This window comes from Lepidochelys olivacea (assembly GCF_965140295.1).
Source record: "Lepidochelys olivacea isolate rLepOli2 genome assembly, chromosome: 4".
Classification (NCBI taxonomy): Eukaryota; Metazoa; Chordata; order Testudines; family Cheloniidae; genus Lepidochelys; species Lepidochelys olivacea.
In genome coordinates, this window is record NC_140414.1 from 19,096,659 (window position 1) to 19,116,148 (window position 19,490).

Sequence of the window (19,490 nt, forward strand, 5' to 3'; positions counted from 1 at the left end):
CCATCTGTCTTTGCTCTACTTGCCCTCTCATTCTTGCGTCACGAGGAATGGTTAAACAGAAGCACCCACTGGGCCTTCTCTCTATACCCTTTGTTATCTTATACACTAACCTCTCTTTCCTCTTACTATTCTCTCCTCTCATGGAAACTCCCCAGCATTCCATAGGTCACCTGACCAGTTCCATAGCGTCCACTCCTCACAGGGTTCTAATTTTCTGACTAGGAAACTCTTCTTGGGATCGTTTCTACTTTTTGAGATTAAAAATTCCATTCATTTACTCAGCTCTATTCATTCAGTCTGTCAATTGTCTGTTAATTTTTACCTTTCGCTTCCCAGGAGGCTTTTTTGTTTTATTTATTTGATAAGTTTTGTCACTTATCAAGTATAATTAAGAATAGCTTCACTTCGTTTCTATAGGTTTTGATTTATTGCACAGATTATCAGTTTTAATTGGTCTTTCTTTGCCTTTAGCAGTTATTGGCTTAGGTGACTTCTCAGTATTTATTTCTATATCATTAATGAGAAGGAAATAAAAAGTGAGCCCAGATGGCAGTGAACCAAATGAAAAGTCACTAAAATACAACTCCGTCTTCCATTAGAAATTCCACAGCCATGACTGGACCTCCTTGCCATATTTTAAGTTTTCCTAGATTCAGAGTCCAAGACCAGAAGAGACCATTGTGATCATTTAGTCTGACCTTTATATGCATTTTAGGTTTTTTGTTTAAAAATAACCTGAAGGAATTCAGAAAGGGATGCGGTATCATGCACAGCAGAGACCGGCAAATTTTATATACTCATTTTCTGTCCTAAGCGGTCATGTAGTGTTGTAGGGCACTAATGAAGAGCTGCTGTGTCTCACCCCAGAGGCAGACATGCCAGCAAGGGGGGAAGGGATTCCAACAGAAAGAGTTTGCAAAATCCCCATAGAGCAATTTGAGATCCCGCTAAGCAAATGTTACCCATGGTTCCTGGGTACGCGTATGTCCCAGTGTCCTGTTTCCAGGTGCTGGCCTGCAGCTGAGTCAAATGACCGGGGTCCCATGAGAACAGCTGGGGTGCAGTATTTATTGTAAGAGAGCGTCTATTCACACAGAAAGAGGAGAGCCCAGGGCCAGTGGAATCAATACTAGCCAAGTGGGAGCAGAACAAGTCTCAGCTAGGAAATGGTTTGGGGAAGAAACTCCAGACCCTGGGGACAGGGCTGGTAGATTTGTACTGTCAGTTATGTTTGAACTGTTATGTTTTCTTAGCAAATCAGAGCCAAAGAAGGGGATGTGACATCAACCACAAGTCTACATGTACTTCTCAGAGAGAAACTGAGGCAGCAGACACTTAACCTGATGGGGTAAGCTGACCATAGCACGGTCCCATACACCAGCGGTTCTCAACCAGGGGTCTGGCACCCCCTGGGAGGCCACAAGCAGGTTTCAGGGGTTCCACCAAGCAGGACCAGTGTTGGATTCACTAGGGCCCAAGGCAGAAAATCAAAGCCCCTCTGTGCGGGGCTGAAGCCCAGAACCCTGAGCCAGGCCACCTGGGGCTAAACCTGAAGCCTGAGCAAGGTAGCTTTGCAAGGCCCCAGGCAATGGCCCTGCTTGCTAAACCCTAACGCCGGCCCTGGCTTTTATATGTAGAAAACCAGTTGTGGCAGTACAGGTGGGCCGTGGAGTTTTTATAGCATGTTGCAGGGGAGGAAACACAAAGAAAAAGATTGAGTACCCCTGCTCGACACACAGTAAATGTATATTATTACGCATACAGCTAAACAGTATGGGCCCTGATCCTGAAAAGGGATCAGCCTGCACAGTCCCAGCAAATTTGCCTCTCAAGCTGGAGTCTGTGCAGGCAGCTCCCTTGGCAGGCCTGGCGCTCTGGTTTTGCCTCCATTAGTACATCCAAAGCCCTCCACTTGGAACGCTTATTCACACCAGCAGACAAGGGGCACAATGCCTCAGTTTGACTGTCACCATTTCAACTAGCATGGCCTTCAGCCAAGTTTGGTTAGTCGCCAAGTTGGAGAGCAGGTGCGCATCTCATTCGTGTCACTTTTGCACAGAGATGGATTGTTTTTAAATTGATCATTTAATACCATATTAAGTGTATTTAATGCTGGCTGAGTGTTTGGTCCTTGCCTTTAATTAAGGAAATCAGCAATTCCTATCTTCTCCCTTAAAAACAAGGGTTAAAAGAGCCATGTCATTACCATTATGATATTACAAAACACTTTCCTCAGATTTGATGTAAAATAATTTGTACTACTAGGCTCTGTCACTGGAGAATTTAATATTCCTTTAAAAGAAAGGCCACTCAGCACTTATACAATGCCTTTTCATCCTCAAAGGACTTTCAGTGTTTAACGTGCGGGTGGCCTGTGCTATTCAGGAGGTCAGATTAGATGATCTGGTGGTCCATTCTGGCCCTAAACTCTATGACACTTCCCAAAGGTGTACTTTTTTTTTTTTTTAAAGGCGGAACGGAAAACCCTGATAGTTCTTTTTAAAATGCACATTCGGACAAGCACCATTTTAAATAAAATCATTTTACAATCATCCAAATTTTGACCCAAGCTTTTAAATCAGAGCCCTTCAAATAAGACATTAAAAGCATCACAGCAGTGGAAGTGAGAAAGCACTGATGTCATACACGAAACCAGCACATTTTAAGATAACACTGAAGTCTGCCAACTACCCTGCCAACAGAGAAAAGGCTATTTGCAGCCGACTAGAATGACATCTTGCCTACAGATAAAGAAGATAGCCATAAGTTGAAAAAAGACAGATGGTAAACATGCTGGTAGATTTACTAGCGTCAAGCTATCAAATGTTAGAAAGGTGGTATCATGGCAAGGAACCTCCTAGCAGAGCACTTTAAGACAAGTCCTACTGCATTTGTATTGAATCAAGACTTGAGAGCTTATCCGAGCTGTACACAGCATATTTAATAGTATACAAAGCATAACGGAGAATTAAAACTAGAGAGGAGCCGAAATGGAAATCTTTTATCTGAACCCTCTCAACATTTGAAGGTTCACATAAAAACCAGAATCGAAATCCAAACCACTATTATGATTTGCTATTTGTACTGTGGTAGCACTGAGGGCCTTGCCCATATCTGGGGCTCCGCCACCGTGCTAGGCGCTCTACAGATAGAAAAGAAAACAAAAAAGACAGTTCCTGCCCCAAAGAGCTTATAATTTAAGTAACCACTCCTAATTCTGCAACAGCAAAATCAAAGTCTGTGGCAGTTTTGAAGAGACAAAAATGCAGCTCCCTCTGCTGTTGTCCAATTTAAACTAAACTAAATTACCAAAACAAATCAGCAAAGTACATTCTGTGGTGGATTATTCCTTGCTTATATTTTTAATTTCCACTTGTTCATTTATACTATATAAAAAATAAATACATCAGTAATTCACAAAGTCTTTGTTACTGCAAAATGAGTGACGTTTTGAGTGAAGCAAAATTAAGGGTACCATTTTATGACATTACACAACTTTTTCCCCCAAATGTGTGATAACACAAATCCACAGACATCACAGCAGGGGCAAGCAAAAGAAAAAAGGGTTTAGCAAAAATGGCAAATGGTTTTAGGGGTTGGGAGGTTTTTTATTAAAGTTTCTCTTGTTGCAAAGTCCCTAATTAAGTTCCACATGTTTCTCTGAGTCATGTGTACAGATGTTTATGTAGGTAACTCCCCTTAACATTGATGAGATCCACAGACATAAATTTCCAGTGCAACAGAGAATTCTATTCTAGTCGGGTTCCAATACAGCATCCACATCCATGGTACCCCTAACTTATTAAAGTAGATGGATACAGGGTGGGGGAAAACTTCTGGAAATGCAGGCCACATTCCCCTACATACCTGAACCCTGTCAGAGTGCCCCTCCTCCTTTACAGGTTTAACTGAGTTGCCAAACTTGAAATCAAGTACCCTCCGCCCCACTATGAAGTCAGAGCTACTACTGGCTTGAGGGGAGTTAGAGAGGCAAGATCTTATCACAAGGGATAAGGTGGAGCTTTACTTTTTCCCTTGTTCCAAACCAGGTTATTAAGTATTCTGTGTGTCACACCTATTTAGATTCCTAATTTAGTGGAATTTTAGGAATACGTCACTACCTTTTAAGAAAGGAATGTACAGTGCTGTAGATAAATGGGGCTGCTTTTCTTTTTCAAAAAACTTGACCCTGGAGCTCTGTTTGTTCCTCATTCTCACAATAATACTTACATTTTCCCATTCTCTGAAATGGAATCAGGAAGTAACCTCAGTAAACTATGCTGAGCCATATTTCCGAGCATCTCTATACAATGTCGGCCAGCCGCCAACAAAGCACCTCTTCATAACAAAAATGTGTTGTAGTTATTACTTATGCCCTTTTGATATTCATGCAAGGTAGGCAGGTAGCATTTACCCATAAACATCAGAAGTGAAATGATAACTTCACCATGACAATAAGCAGGAAATGGCCAGCTGCACACAGATGTCTTAAATTATCTTCCAAGTCTGGGGACATGTCATAGGGGCATATGCTCTCATATAATTCCCACCAGTGTTACAGTTACAAGTAGGTTAGGCACATGCCTGTGTGGTGCATTCTTGGTTAGGCAAATGCAACGTATACAAAAGGCCAACACTACACGAATAATTATTTGGGCAAAGTGCCCAAAATGTGCCCAGTGCTGTCAAAGCACGTACGAAGACGACCCATGCCCCAAAGAACAGCAGAAAGTCAAAGTGGCAACTTGAAGTCTTTTCACATTAGCACACCTGTTCCTCTTCCGATACAACACTGCAAGTATTCAAAAATGTCCATGTGCTAGCTTCCTTAACTAGTTATCTGGGGGTGTTTACGAAGTTTTCCTCTAGTACCTTGGCACTGCCATTAACGAGAACAAAGGAGTTAGTTATACAACCCAAACTCTGAGTCTATCAAAAGACTCAGACATGGAATTACAGTTCCCAGCCTCCTGTGCTGAGGAATAATATAGATACTTCATCTCTTTTCACCTCCTCTTACTCCCTGCCCCCAGCAAGGTGATAACAATTGGACTGTGATTCTTTAATGATAGATCAAATTTGGATATTCGCAAATGGATTTCCTGGAAAGATTATTAAGGGTCAGATAGAAAATCATAGTCTTAACAACCACCCAAAACCCTTCCATTTTTAATGCATCTTTAGGTGATTGGCATGACCTTTTTGCTGCTCTACTCCTCACAGCTATAACTGTGATTTATTATCGGGGGCCAGACGGCAGGTTTTATTTACCTTGTTTCCACCTGCAGTTACAGGGATTGTCCCCATTTTAGGCTTTAAAATATGGAGAAATTTTTAAAGAAAAAATTACATGTTTACGTTCTGTGCCAAAGCTTTCACACCCCTGGGGTCAGTCTCCTCTAACAGGAGACCTCCTCACTCCAACCCCTATGGACAGTAAGTGGTCTAGTTAAAACCAATAGGGTGATTTTTATACCTATAGAGCACAGCTGACATTAGTTGAGGAAACAAAACTCTGTGCTTCTCATACCTTGCAGTTTCCAAGCTATTTTTCATTTAAATGATTGTTTTGAATTGCTGGAAGCTTGATAGTTGCATTCAGAGACCCAATCACTGTATTTGGCAGATATTTTCCAAAACTATTTTCATACTTTGGGGGAGTTACACAAATATATTTAGTTTATGCAAACAAAAAATTTCAGACACTCTTGTTCATTTCTTTAAATATGGGGCAACTCTTGGCCTAGTTAAAAAAGTCCCTTTTCTCACAGAAAGTCATGGCCTGTATTTCTTCTAAGCTGAAAGAATCCCACAGAAAATGATCCTCTTAGTGTCCTGAGTCTGGTGCCCAGGAGCCAGCATTCGATACGGACTCAGCTGGGATCATTTTGTGCAAGGGTCTCCTCCATTTGTGATCCCTGCCAACGTATGCCATACAAGGTGCAATACTGATTCACAAGTGCTGCAAAATGCATTCATATTATAAAAAAAAAAAAACGAAAAAACACACCAAACACCACACAGCATCTCAGGGTTATTCTGTGGAGGCACGTGAATGTTATTTTGGAAATAAAGAAAGAATGCCAGCAGCGTATTAACTCTCACTTTGAAAACAAGACTCCTTAGGTGTAAAAAGTCAGGACCATGCTAATTCTGCCTGCCAACATTTCGATCGTTTTTATGATTCGTTGTTCAGAAAAATAACGATCCCTTTTCACTGAATCTGCCTGTGGCCATTTGTTTTGCTCTAATATATACATTTTAAAGAGACACATTAACCTAAGAAATACAGATCTCTTACCTTCCACTTCTTCGTCGTCACATACATGCTTAAGGAAGGAAGCCCCTCTGTCCAGCACTGCCTCATCCTCCATTCTGTAGTAATAGAAAAGAAAAAAAGAGTGCTCAGACTTCTCCTGCAGTGAACTATTTGAACCACCCCAACTCTTGGGCAGGTTAACCTGCAAACTATTGTTCATGTTATTCGGTGGGTGCAGTTGCTCTTCTTTCCGTGTCTGCTGTTCCTTCATGCAGGAGCTCCTTTTGAATGGCGCTTGGTATTAAGCTGGTCCCATGTAGCTCGAATTCTAACCTTGAGAGGGCATCAGGGGTGGCAGGTATGAGAAAGGCAATCCCAGCTAGGAGTCTCTTCTTTAAAAAAAGACGCCCATAGTAGTTTGGTGTGTCTATACACTAGCCAATAGCTTGTGGAAATCCGGTTTCACTTAAAAGCTCTTCTAAAACACACTGCCTGTAGAACCACCTACACACACAGACACACACAATGCATACAGACAGACACACACATTCTCATGCACGATGAGAGATGAGGCATCAGCTAGCCTCTTAATACCAGCAAAGCACACTTCTCTGTGGAGAGGCAAGCTTTGTGTCACATGTTGGCCTTAAGGAAATCTGACATCTGAGGATTATCCAGAGACCAAGCTACAGCAAGTCAGGCCATCACAGCAGTCGTGTGTGCGTGTGCCAGCCATTCATTCATGTACTGATTTTCTAAATTTCTCTCTTTCATTTCTCTCCCCCTTTCCTTCTCCCCTCACCTCTCAATTTGTTCCTAATTTTATAACAATGCCAGGAAGCCCTCCTGTTGCATTAAACGTGATTTTCACTATACAATTTCACCACTAAATAAGATTGCTGAAACTTCCCAAGCGAGTGTTTGTAAACCTACTTCTGACTAGCAAATATCAAGAGTTACAGTCAAAATTAAAGGAAGCCTGTAACATACTATACTAATACTTTAATCATATTTAATATAGATAAGTAAACATTTGTCAACCTTTACCATTCTTAGGATAGGGAAACCATTCAGTGATAATTGTCAAATACACATTCTTAATTTACACACTGCAAGCAACACTGAAGTCAACGAGGCTTTTCAGAGGGTGTAATGCTGCAGAACTGTGGCCTAAAGTTTTCTACTGACTGTGAAAGACAGGTGCATTTGGGAAATAAAACATTGCACCCTTTCCTGCAAAGGCTGAGAGGGCCAGCCCAAAGTGGGAGAATCCCTGGAAAACATACTAACACATTATCAGGTCTTCTAATCATGCCCCGCAAAAGGGTGCTCTAAAAGCAATAGCAGCTACCAGTAAATTGATTTAGCTCTTCAAGAGCTCAGAGTAATCTTGATGTCAAGCTTTCTCAGAGCAAAAACCATTCCAAGAATTTTATAAGCCAATAAGCTTCATAATTCCCCCTTGTCTCTCCATTTTCCAGCTAACAGTTTACCAGCAATTCTCCCATCAACAGTTGGGTTTTCCTCCATCTTGGACTGTTAGTAGCATCCACATTATTGTAGCCTTTAGCTATTAGTTTCCAATTAAGAAAAGCTCACTTCGCACAGCACGATTCACGAATATTTCTTATAGGGGGAGGGGCAGAGGAGAGGGGGCCAGATTCAAAACCAATAAGTGAACACCCACAGTGCATTTGTTTCTTCTGGATTACTGTAGAACAATAATTACTAGAGCACCATCTGACATGTTTAATTCTAGAGATGAGCCCAATCCAACACCCCAGACCCTGGCACCCACAAAGTTCGGATCCAATTCTGAACTTTGCAGCACAGGGCCCAATCTCTAGTTAGTATAGTCTGATGGTTTCCTCACATACTGAATGTAGCAGGTAACCAGAAGTCTGTTCTGGAGAATAAATTCCTATGATTTTACAATGTATGAACATCGTACCATTTTACAAGCTGCTGTTCCGCTGCACGATGAGATAAGATTTAACATTCTCTACAAGCTAGCATTAGCAGCTAAAAATACAAAGCCAGCACACACGCACAAAAGCCTTGCTCCAGAGTTCATATTAAATTATTCAACACTATTTGTGCAACTTTTGTTATGCACACAAAGGAACTGATTCCATGGCTCGTCGTCTATATGCAATGGGTGTGAGAGAAATAGTGTAAAATAAACTGTTGTTTTTTTTTAAACAGCACAGCAGTTGCTTGCTATAAATGCAGCTGAAAACATCTGGAACAGATGGCACTGAATTTTCAGACCAAATAGAAACCTAATACACGTGTTTCTCCCTTGATTACTTCACAAAAAGTCTATTCTTACAGAGGCTTCCTCACAAACTGCTCTGCCAATATGTCAGAGGATAAGATCCTCTTTTAAAGAAGCAATATCAATTAATTTAGAACCCAGAGTTTGTGTATTTATGAATAAAGAAAAGGAGTACTTATGGCACCTTAGAGACTTACAATTTTATTTGAGCATAAGCTTTCGTGAGCTGCAGCTCACTTCATCGGATGCATATGATGCACATGTTTATGAATGTGTTTTATAAACATAACATCAATAAGAATATTTTCAAAAATTCTTTCCCGTCCAGTTTTAAACATTGCCCCACTTTCCAAACACTGCAATATTGTGGTAACGTAGTGTAACCAAAGAGTGACAGCGACTAGGGGAAAAAGAACAGAAATGCCCACAAGGAGTGAAATGCAGACAAGGCAAATGAATGGTAAAGGGAAGATTTAGTTTTTAAAATTCTATTCGAATAACTCTAAAACAGCATATGTAACACTGGCAAGTTTGGGGCTTTTTAAATATGGTTTTAATCCAACAGTCCCTTTAAGCTACCATGAGTGACACTGCACCATTATATACAGATCGCATGAGAAACATCATGAAAATCTTCAGCTGTAAGAACTTTTATTATGAGAGGGAGAGAAACATCTCCCTCCACTTCCCCTCAGGTGTCCCCCTCCAGCTGCTGATTGACTACAGAGCTTTTCCAAGAGCAGCATTACCAGCTGCTAATCAGCAAGTGACAAGCCACCAGCAGACAAACTGCAGTGAACAGCTGTCTTTGGATATTACCATTCAAGGCACCCGCATTGCACAGTTCAGGACAAACTCAAATGCTCATATCTTTAGCATTTTATACAGTTTTGCGGTAACAGCATCTAGTTTCTGAGGATCCTTAACTGTTTACAGCATATTTCAACCTTTATGCTTTCACCAAAACCTGCAGAAGGAGATACAGGTTGAATGGCCAGAACTAGTACTTCAGTTACCTTGGCTATCATCATCATGGCAAATCCCAAAGGCACATGGCCTCCTTGCAAATTGAGCAGCACCTGGATCCATCTCTGGAAAGAGGCCTAAGGTGGTCAGCTGGTAAACTCAGTTTATGTCCATCACTGGCAATCCTGTCACACCCCCAAAGCTTTCAACGCCCACCTGATCACCAGCCATGTAGCAACATTCCTTGGTACACACGTGTCAGAAGCTGCTGGTCTTCCAGTCTAATAATATGTCCACACCAAGAAAGCCGTCCAAACCAAACTAGTGCTGATGGAGGCAGTTGCTGAGGTTGGCTCCAAACATCCTCATTTCTGAGCATGTCCTGCCACTTGATATGCAGCAGCTTACAAAGTCGACAAGAATCAAAAACGTAAATCCAGTGTTCTTCAGCCCTCCTCGGAGCCCATGTTCATGGCCTTACGATAGCATTTGTATAATGGTGGTGCTACAGATCCTCAACTTCACGGCAAGTTTGATGTCACAAAGCCCCCAACAAAGGCCACTGGCAGCAGCTGCTTCTATACAAGCATCCACATCCACATCTCCTCCAGCACTATGACCCTACCCAAATATCGGACAATTTCCACCTGCTCAATGCCTCACCTGGACAGGCTGATACTGAGCTGGTTGTAATGCAGAGCTGGAGGCCACTTGATGACAATGGCTAGGGGTTCAAACCAATGCATACGGCTTATCGCTCAACGAGATCAGCGATCAGCTATCAGCTGCAACAATTCGCCAGATTGAACCCACACGACAATGTCACTGGGAAACTAGCAATTACACCAGAAGCACCACCTCCTGACTCTGACTTTCCTGCCCTTCTCAGGTTGTCAAAAGACTCCCTTTGGCCAAATTTTGGCCAGAAAGATGCATTGCAAATTTTCATTAAAAAAAAAAGTTCAGACTCCTAAACTTTGGGGGGGGGGGGAGGAAGTTAAATTTGGGACAGCGGTTGCATAAAGAAACAAAACTGGAAACAAAACTCGTGAAAATCTTCACGAGTTTTATTGGAGATGGGGAAAAGGGAGAGAATTGCTTATCATCCTACCAGCATACCATGGCTGCTGGGTAGAGCTAGCTACGCTGTCCCATAGTGGAGAAAGCTGGAGCTACTGGATGGAACAGAGAGTCTTAGTCCTGAGAGAGGAATGGGTCTCAACTCTAAGAGAAAAGAGGAAGAATGGAGTAGGCTTGCTATCCACAGTAAGGACATGCCATATGGGTGGGATTTTCAAAAAGCACTTGGCCTAACTCTGACATCAACAGCAATTGCTAGAGCTGGGATGAAAATTTTCATTTTGACTTACAATGTTTTGTGTCAGTTGTTGAAGACCAAAAGACTATCCATTTTCCATTTTCAGTTTCTAGATTTGGGGAAACCACATTTTCTAATGGGAAAAAAATTTCGTAGAAAAAAGTCATTCTGTTGACTTCAGTAGGAGCTGAGCAGTGCTGAGCTGGGCCAATCCGGTCCCGCCAGCTGTCCCCCAAGCTGCTGCTCCATCAGCCCTGTGCTTGGGAACCATAAACCCTGCTGGGTCTTTGGAGGAAGAGGAAAAAAAAAAAAGCTGAGCACTTCTGAAAAATCCCACCTTATAAAAGTGAGATTTTGACAAAAAAGTCCAACATCATGGACTTAGCATCCAACTCAGGCAGTAAGGTACATACCTGCTGAGTGCTAGAATCCACTGGAACCCTCTAGTAGTCGATTTAGAAGCAGGACTGACTAGTCTAAAGGGAGTCTCAGCCACGCCTAAATCCATAAGAACGGTAGCTACAACATAGGGTCAGGAGGGTACAGTGGCTTAACGGTGGGCAAAAGGAAAATTTGGAAGAAGGGAAGTAGTGTGAAGTGGAGGGAAAACCTGAGAAGGTTTTGCTATTCCAAAAAAGCAGAGGACCTCCCATAGGATAATCAGGTAAATCAGGCTCCTTACTCTGCATAGTTCTCAGTGAGGCTGAAGCCATGCCAGGGGATGCACCTCAGAAAGTTCAGTTCCAGTATGATCGAACCCGACTTATTTCCTAAAGGACATGCAGTGCCTCAGTATTAATTTGTTTTATGGATTTTGTTTTTTTGTTTTTTTTTTTATAACTACCACAGAACTCTTGTTCCTCACCTCTGACCACTTCTTTTTAAGTTTCTTTACTGGTCTCCACTTTGCACATTACATTCTAAAGCTCCTGCCAGGGATGGTCTTGTTGTTAAAGTACCTAACTGAGAGGAGATGCGGATTTGGGGTGGAATTCAAAAGCTTCTGAGAGTGTTAGGAGCACAAGTCCCAACTGACAACATCTTCTTGAGTGACCCTGAGCAAAGCAAACTTAACCCCAGGGCTTGTCTATACTTAATCGGGGATCAACACATGATCACTGCATTAGCAGTGGATTTAGCAGGTCTAGCGAAGACCCACTAAATTGACCACAGATTGCTCTCCCATCAACTCCTGTACTCCACCGGTCGAGAAGAGTAAGGGGGGGGGGGGGGTTGATGGGAGAGTGTCTCCCGTCAACGTTGCATAGTGTGGACCACGCAGTAAGTAGATCTAAGCTACGTCAATTTGAGTTACACTATTCACGTAACTCAAATTGCGTAGCTTAGATCAACTTTTCCCTTTAGTGTAGGCAAGGCCTCAGACACAGTTTCCCCAGCACTAAACTAGGGAAAATTCAAGCCCAACTCACAGTAATGTAGTGAGGCTTAGCGTATATAAAGTGTTCTGAGATCACCATTTGAAAGTTACTATAGCACTGAGAAGTATTAATTTTTCTAGATTGTATTTGTCATACTACTCACAGTTTAGGTCTACAATTTAGGAATCACTGCTCAGTCTACAATGCAAGAAAGGAATCTTTTAAAATTAAGACGATCTGTTTGAATGTTTGTTTTCATAAAATAGGACACATTTAGAACCTCTGACTCAGAAAGCCTGCCTAACATATAAATGGAATCACTTTCAGGGTTGGAAAGTTTGCAAGATGCAGAACAGCTCTGTTTAATACAAACGTCGGAAGTTATAGTGGGAAGGTGAAGACTGAAGGAAGGTTTCTAAAACATGTTTTAAAAGAAAAATGTTGTTTCTCTACAAAATACAGAACAACTAAACAGATGGAGTGCTGCCACCTCTTGGCTATTTAGCCTAATCACAGAGGCGATGAAGAATGTATTTATGCAAATAAGCCATGCTAGAGCAAAAGTACTGCCTTGTTACACGTTTAATTGAAATAGTTTATTGCAAAGAACTTCATTCAGTCCTTCATGCTGAGAGTAAACACTACTAGTGGTTTGTATACCTTTATAATTTATGACAGAAGAGAAGATGATTGTGATAAGAAGAGCAGAGAAGCTGATGTGACAGCACGGGTTATCAGACTGAGACACAATCAACACAAGTTAATAAAAATGTACAACATTGCTAGAGAACACAGATAATAAATCAGAAGTTTCCGATATGACTTTATTATTCTTCCCATTTTAAGCATGTTTTGAAAATCGGGAAGAAACCCAAATAAGCTTTAGACTTAATGTAGAGACATTCAGCCAGCTCAAGCAACCTATGTGGGTGGCAGACAGCTCTTCCAATGAGAGAACCAAGTTTAAAATAGCAATCCCTTTGTAGTCAATGAAGTCAGTAGGGGCTGAAAGCATGGAAAGGCTCCAAGGAGGAAAGGGGATTGTGAACGTCAAGTCACTTAACAGCAATGCCTATTGGCCAAAACATAAGCGACATTAGCAGAACTCTGAAGGGAGGTCGGTTCAGCAATGACTGTGAAACATGGATTCCCCCTCCTAAGAAATAAGACCTCTACTCACTGCAAAATGAGACCTGTATACAGAAACGTGGGAATTGGGTAACAAAGCCTGTACTGAAGTCTGCACCTTCATAAAGGCCATCTGCTTTGCAGGGCCTGGATTTCATTAAATCTGCTAGATCTTCTTTTCCTACAATTTCCATCATTGATGGGGAGGTGGGGGGACTAACACTTGAGAAAGCAGTAAGTCCCCTGCAGAAGCTAACCGTGCCCTCTACTCTTCAGACACAGCTTTCAACTGAAGAGTCTGCCTCCTTTAGAACAACATGTCTCAGTTGTGAGGGCAGCTGCCTTCAGACTATATCAGTCTGCAGACTTGGGGTCCCTTTGGACTCAGGGCTACTGGCTATCCGAACACCAACAGCAGCAAAAGACACGCTTCTTCCGTTTGCAACTGCCCAGCAGATAGCATCCAATCTTATTGGGCATAAACCTGGCCATCCTGATCCAAGCACTCGTGACCTCGAAGCTTCTGCTTCTCATATCTATAGCTGACACCACATATCCTGAACAGACTACAGCTGGTGCAACACAGATTGACACGAGCATATCACCAATACACCCCTCCCTGCACTGGCTCCTCCATGGGACCAGATCTGGCTACCTGATCACTACTCCTTCCATGACAGCTACATTCCACTGGAACAATGAAACTGTTTGATGAACCTCCTGCACTGCAGAGGACCTCCCAAGTGAGAGAGACAAATTGTTACTGGAGTAGGACCCAGATTCTGGCACTCCCTTCCCCTGCAGAGGTGAGTCACTCTGGCCCTCGCCACTCCCAGAGCTGAATGCAAAACCGTAGTGATTTGACTGAGCTTTTTCCTCATTCTGTTATCCACACAAACACAAAAACCCTGCAAACTAATCAAGCTGTTTCTTCCAAAGGCTAATAAGAAAGGAAGAGAAATTATTCCTACTTTTAAATATTTGAGAGGGGTTCAGATACTAAATGAAAGGGGAAATTAACTAGATTAAATCCTAATGAGGAATTGATTACCTTGCAGCCCATATCTGAATTTTTGTTGAGGAAAAAAATTATACATAATGTGACCAGTTCCTCATTGGGTTCATTTTGTCTACTTTTCTCAACAGAAATTCACATATGGCCTGCAAGACATGCAGTATGAGCTGCTCAATCTCTCTTCACTCTTAATGGCCTGGTTTGTGTGTTTATAAATCAGATAGTTATCTTAAATGTATTTTTCCCTTGGATATAAAACAAACAATTTACTTGTGAACACAAGAGGCTATGACCAGCAGGGACAGAAAACTCTTCCATTCTACTTCAGAGAGGTCCCCCAACTATTGTATTCTTCTTTATGAATACAAAGCTAGCTCCCTTTCAAAAGGGAATATTTATAATCTACTGGCTTGAAGTCCTAAAAAACACACCTTTCTGCTATGGGAATGAGGGATGGTATAACAGCATAGGGCACTGGACTTGAACTTAGGAGAACTAGGTTCAACTCCCAGCTCAGTTTCAGATTTCTTGTGTCACCTTGGCCAAGTCACTTCAGCTTCTTGTGCCCCAGTTTCCCCATCTGTAAAATGGGGGAGTCCACTTCACAGATCTTATCCTTGTGACACCACTGTGAAATAGAGAGGTGCTCAGATACTACAGTGAGCCATGTAAGTATCTAGTCAGATACTCCAGCTTGTCTATAAAATGTAACTAAAAACTTTAAAAAAAAAAAACCACAGAAATCTAAGAGGTTTCATGTATCCTGTCCAGGAAAAGGCTGAGATGGCAGAGCCTAAGCAACTCCAAAGTAGCACGGACTGTTTTTATTTCACAGTATTAAACATGGACCCAATCTCACTGATTCCACAACAGTTGTTGGTGTATGTCACCAGGCTGCAGTGAACACACTTGCTCATGTCTTGTGTATGCTGCAGTGTAAACACACTGGGGAAGCCAACAGCTGGAGGCACTGCCAAAAACCAGCAAGACAAGGCCCGCTGATCGGTGTGACAGAACTCCCTCTGTGGATCACATCTTTGCCCAAAGAACACGTGAAACCTTGGAGACTCAGCTTCCCTTTTGGTATACAACACATAAATGCGTTGTTGGTCACATACGCCTATCACAACGAACAGTGCAGGACAGTTGGTAAAGGGGGTTCTCTACTACCATAAGAACAGCCATACTCGATCAGACCAATGGTCCATTTAGCCCAGTATCCTGTTTCTGACAGTGGCCAATGACAGATGCTACAGTGTGAGTGAACAGAGCAGGGCAATTTCTCGAGTGATCTATCCTGTCATCCAGTCCCAGCTTCTGGAAGTCACAGGTTCAGGGACACCCAGAGCATGGGATTGCATCCCTGACCATCTTAGCTAATAGCTATTGATGGACCTATTCTCCATGAATTTATCCAATTCATTTTTGAATCCAGTTATATTTTTGGACTTCACAACATCCCTGGCAAGGAGTTCTACAGGTTGACTGTGCACTGTGTGAAGTAGTTCTTCCTCATGTTTGTTTTAGACCTGCTGCCTATTCATCTCATTGGGTGACCATGGTTTGTGTGTTATGTGAAGGGTAACACACACTTCCTTATTCACATTCTCCATACCCTTCATGATTTTACAGCCCTCTCTCAGATCCCCCCTCAGCTTGGGAAAGAGACAACCGAACAGTCGCAATCTCTTTAATCTCCCCTCACAGTAAAGCGGTTCCATACACTTATTCATTTTTGTGGCCCTTCTCTATAACTTTTCCAACTCTAATATATCCTTTTTGAGATGGAGCAACCAGAACAGCTTGCAGTATTCAAGATGTAGGCATACCACGGATTTACAGAGTGGCATGATGATACTTTGTCTTATTTTGGACTATAAAGTAGATAGAACTCTATCAGTCACAAGAACTCTAAAGAGGTATTGTCTTTATAATTTCAGTATAGCAGGGCATTTTCCAGACACCATAGTAATAGGAATCATTAAAAGTATACTTTGGCAAAATAATGGTACTGATCATTTAAAATTCCCAATGGGTCAGATAAGTAGGTGAAATTTTACACATTTAAGGACATAATATTTATTAACTATACATTTTACGAATGGCTCCATTCTGGTCTACCACAGTAAGGATTTTTTGTAGCTTAAAGTATGTGTGGGGAATAAAAAGTTTCTCAACATTCAATATGGCCAGTTTATAAAACCATAATTTCTTTGTCAATTTTAATTTTAAAAAAATTAAAACACAAGCAGCAGCTGGTTTATCAGTGGAATTATCTGGCAAGTTTAAAAAAAAATATTTTTGCCGCAGGTAAAGAGAAAACCTCCATGAAATATAAAAAGCAACTGAAACAGTAGTAGAGATTTTAAATTATTAAATTTAATATTTCAAATAGCTTTGTGTTTTTATGCAACTTAACTGTTGACCAGTGAGTGGTTGTGTAGAAAGGAGCTGATTCTCCACTATTCCATTTATTCCTAATTTACACAGGGGTAAATGACTACATAGTGTGTTTACACCACTCATGTTTTAAACCCCATCACTTTGACCAATCTTCAGTTGGTGTAAATCAGCATAACTGCAGTGTCATCAAAGGAGCTACATCGTTTATACTATCTGATCCACTCTGTGATTACACCTATGTAAAGCAGTGGAGAATCATATTAATATTTCAGTGTAATCTGCAGGATTTCATATTTGGTTATCTAACCAATTGTGTGTGTGGTGTTTTTTTTTAATTTTCCCCCTCTAGCTTTCTGCCTTTAAGGAGATACATTTCAAGCATAGCCATATGAGGTAAGGTTGATGGGGTGAGAATGGCACTTCACTTTCAGCTGTGGGAAGCTCTCAAGACAAATACAGCTCAGATTAACTTGGCTGGAAAGAAGACTTTGGTAAAATCTTAGCATTAGATCAAAAATAGTTGTGATGAGTTGGGGAAAAAAAGACAAGTAGTGAACTAGAGAAAGTCTGACATAGGAAAGATGACCTCGGGTCATGACAATGTGATTGCTGCCCTAATGAAAGAAAATAAGGCATTTAAAAAAAAATTTTAAAAAAAAACCCAAAAAGAGAGAATTTCCCCACCTCCAGCAACTCTCACACTCTGGGTCAGACCAGCACAGAAAAAAATACCACAAGCCGAATCATCCAGAAGAATCATTTTCTCTCAACAACTCTGAGTATTTAACAAAATACTGACTATATTTATGTCAACCTCAGATCCCAGGGGATACAAAATGTACTTAATATGAATTACATCCATTAGGACACATTCTGATCTTAAGTAATTGCAGGTCACCCAATGAAATTAATAGGCAGCAGGTTTAAAAAACAAAACTGGAAGGACTTCTTCATACAATGCACAGTCAACCTGTGGAACTCGTTGCCAGGGGAGGTTGTGGAGGCCAAAACTATAATTGGGTTCAAAAAAAGAATCAGATAAATACCTGGAGGATAGGTCCATCATGGAGGATAGGTCAGGGATGCAACCCCATGCTCTGGGAGTCTCTAGCCACTGCCTGCCAGAAGCTGGGAGTGGACGACAGAGGATAGCTCACTCAATCATTGCCTTGTTCTGTTCATTCCCTCTGAAGCACCTGGATTGGCCACCGTTGTAAGACAGGATACTAAACTAGATGGACCATTAATCTGACTCAGTACGGCCGTTCTTATGTTCCCAGGCAACAAATCTGTCTGCTGCACCACCCCATGGATTTATGACAAATTTCAAGAGTAGCAGCATATGTCCATTTCATCATATGTCCCTGCATCACCTGGGAGTTCAGTTCAGCACAGAAGTGCTTCTGCCCCTAGAGTTTTGGTAAGCTTTCCCCAAATCAAAGAGATTAGAAATCATCCCATTCGAAGCCCGCTGCAGCTAACTGGCACAATGACCTCATGCACGAAATGTGTCCCTGCGCAAAGTGTCACCTGAGAATTCCACAGTGGTTCTACACTAAACCACTGAGGACTGCCACCAGGAGAAGAAAATAACCATTTCAGCCGCAGTACCCTCCTCTCTAGGCTGCTGGCACTGATCACCCTGGAGATTACACACTAAACCTGGAACTGTTATAATGAACACTAACCTCGGCAGCAGGGACACCCAACCAGAGATACACTCCGTTCAGGGGCTGAGAACGGACACCAAAACAGCAACAGCAGAAAAGATGACTGGAATAACAGGACGACGCATAGGGTCTGAAATCATTGAACAGAACTGCCCATGTTGGATAAATTCACTGCCATCTTGAACGTAAACGAAGAAGTGGACACAAGGCGACTGTTTTGGTATAGGAAGCAGTAAGACTCTTCATGTAAGCAGAGAAACAATTCTTGTGCTTAGGTACTTCCAGGACATGGTGATAGGAGCAATATACTGTCAGGACCTAGCTAGATAGTCATGATACACATAACAGGCATGCAGAAGCAGAGAGCTAATGTGCTGAGCAGGACCTATACAGTGATGGGCAAATGAACCCTCACAACAAGACCTTCCTCTAAATCAACGTTTCTCAATCTTTTTGATACCAGGGACCAGCTTCCTGCCTTCCTAAACTGTGTCTAAAAGCATCCACAGCCAACTGGTACATGCTGTTTCTGCTAATTGTTACTGCCAAGGAGTGTGAGAGAAATGAAAGGCAGCCAAGAGATACTCCTTACCACACTAGCCCAGGAGGCCCGAGTTCTCCCCAAAGTATCCAGGTGTCAGTGCAAGGACTAATGGGCTTGCAGACCAGGCCAAATACACTACAGCAGTCAGAACTGCCAGATATAGATATATGAGAAATCACAGCTCTGAGAATGAAGAGTATGTATTTGAAATTGAGAGCATTTGTATCCTACATTTTCAGAGGACTTACATTTAGGTTCTTGTATTCAAGCAAGCTGGTCTGAGGAACAGGTCCCTATTAATGCTGATGTTAAGCTAGTTCCAACTGCTTCCAAACCCATAGAAGGACTGGTCCATATGTACAGATTTCCCCAACATGCCTGTAAACTTTTCTCCAAAGGGGAGATTCCCAGCTTCACAATGGGACACATAGCCCTCACTTCTAGCCGTGGAAGGGCCATGAAATTTCAAATCAGGACATTTTTAAGTTTAGAAAGATTATTTTGTCATTTTACAATGCTTTTAATAGTTC

The 19,490-nt window shown here is 41.8% G+C and overlaps 1 protein-coding gene across 7 annotated transcripts in view; it reads right to left on the reverse strand.

Annotated features, from left to right (window-relative positions):
- SLC4A4 (solute carrier family 4 member 4) overlaps positions 1 to 19,490 on the reverse strand; it is a 260,588-nt gene that overhangs the window by 226,056 nt on the left and 15,042 nt on the right. For all 7 annotated transcript variants that reach the window (XM_084625777.1, XM_084625779.1, XM_084625778.1 and 4 more), the window contains exon 2: positions 6,302 to 6,375. In XM_084625777.1, the coding sequence (XP_084481903.1) occupies positions 6,302 to 6,374 (73 nt within the window). In that variant the 5' untranslated portion in view covers position 6,375. The remainder of the gene's footprint in view (positions 1 to 6,301; positions 6,376 to 19,490) is intronic.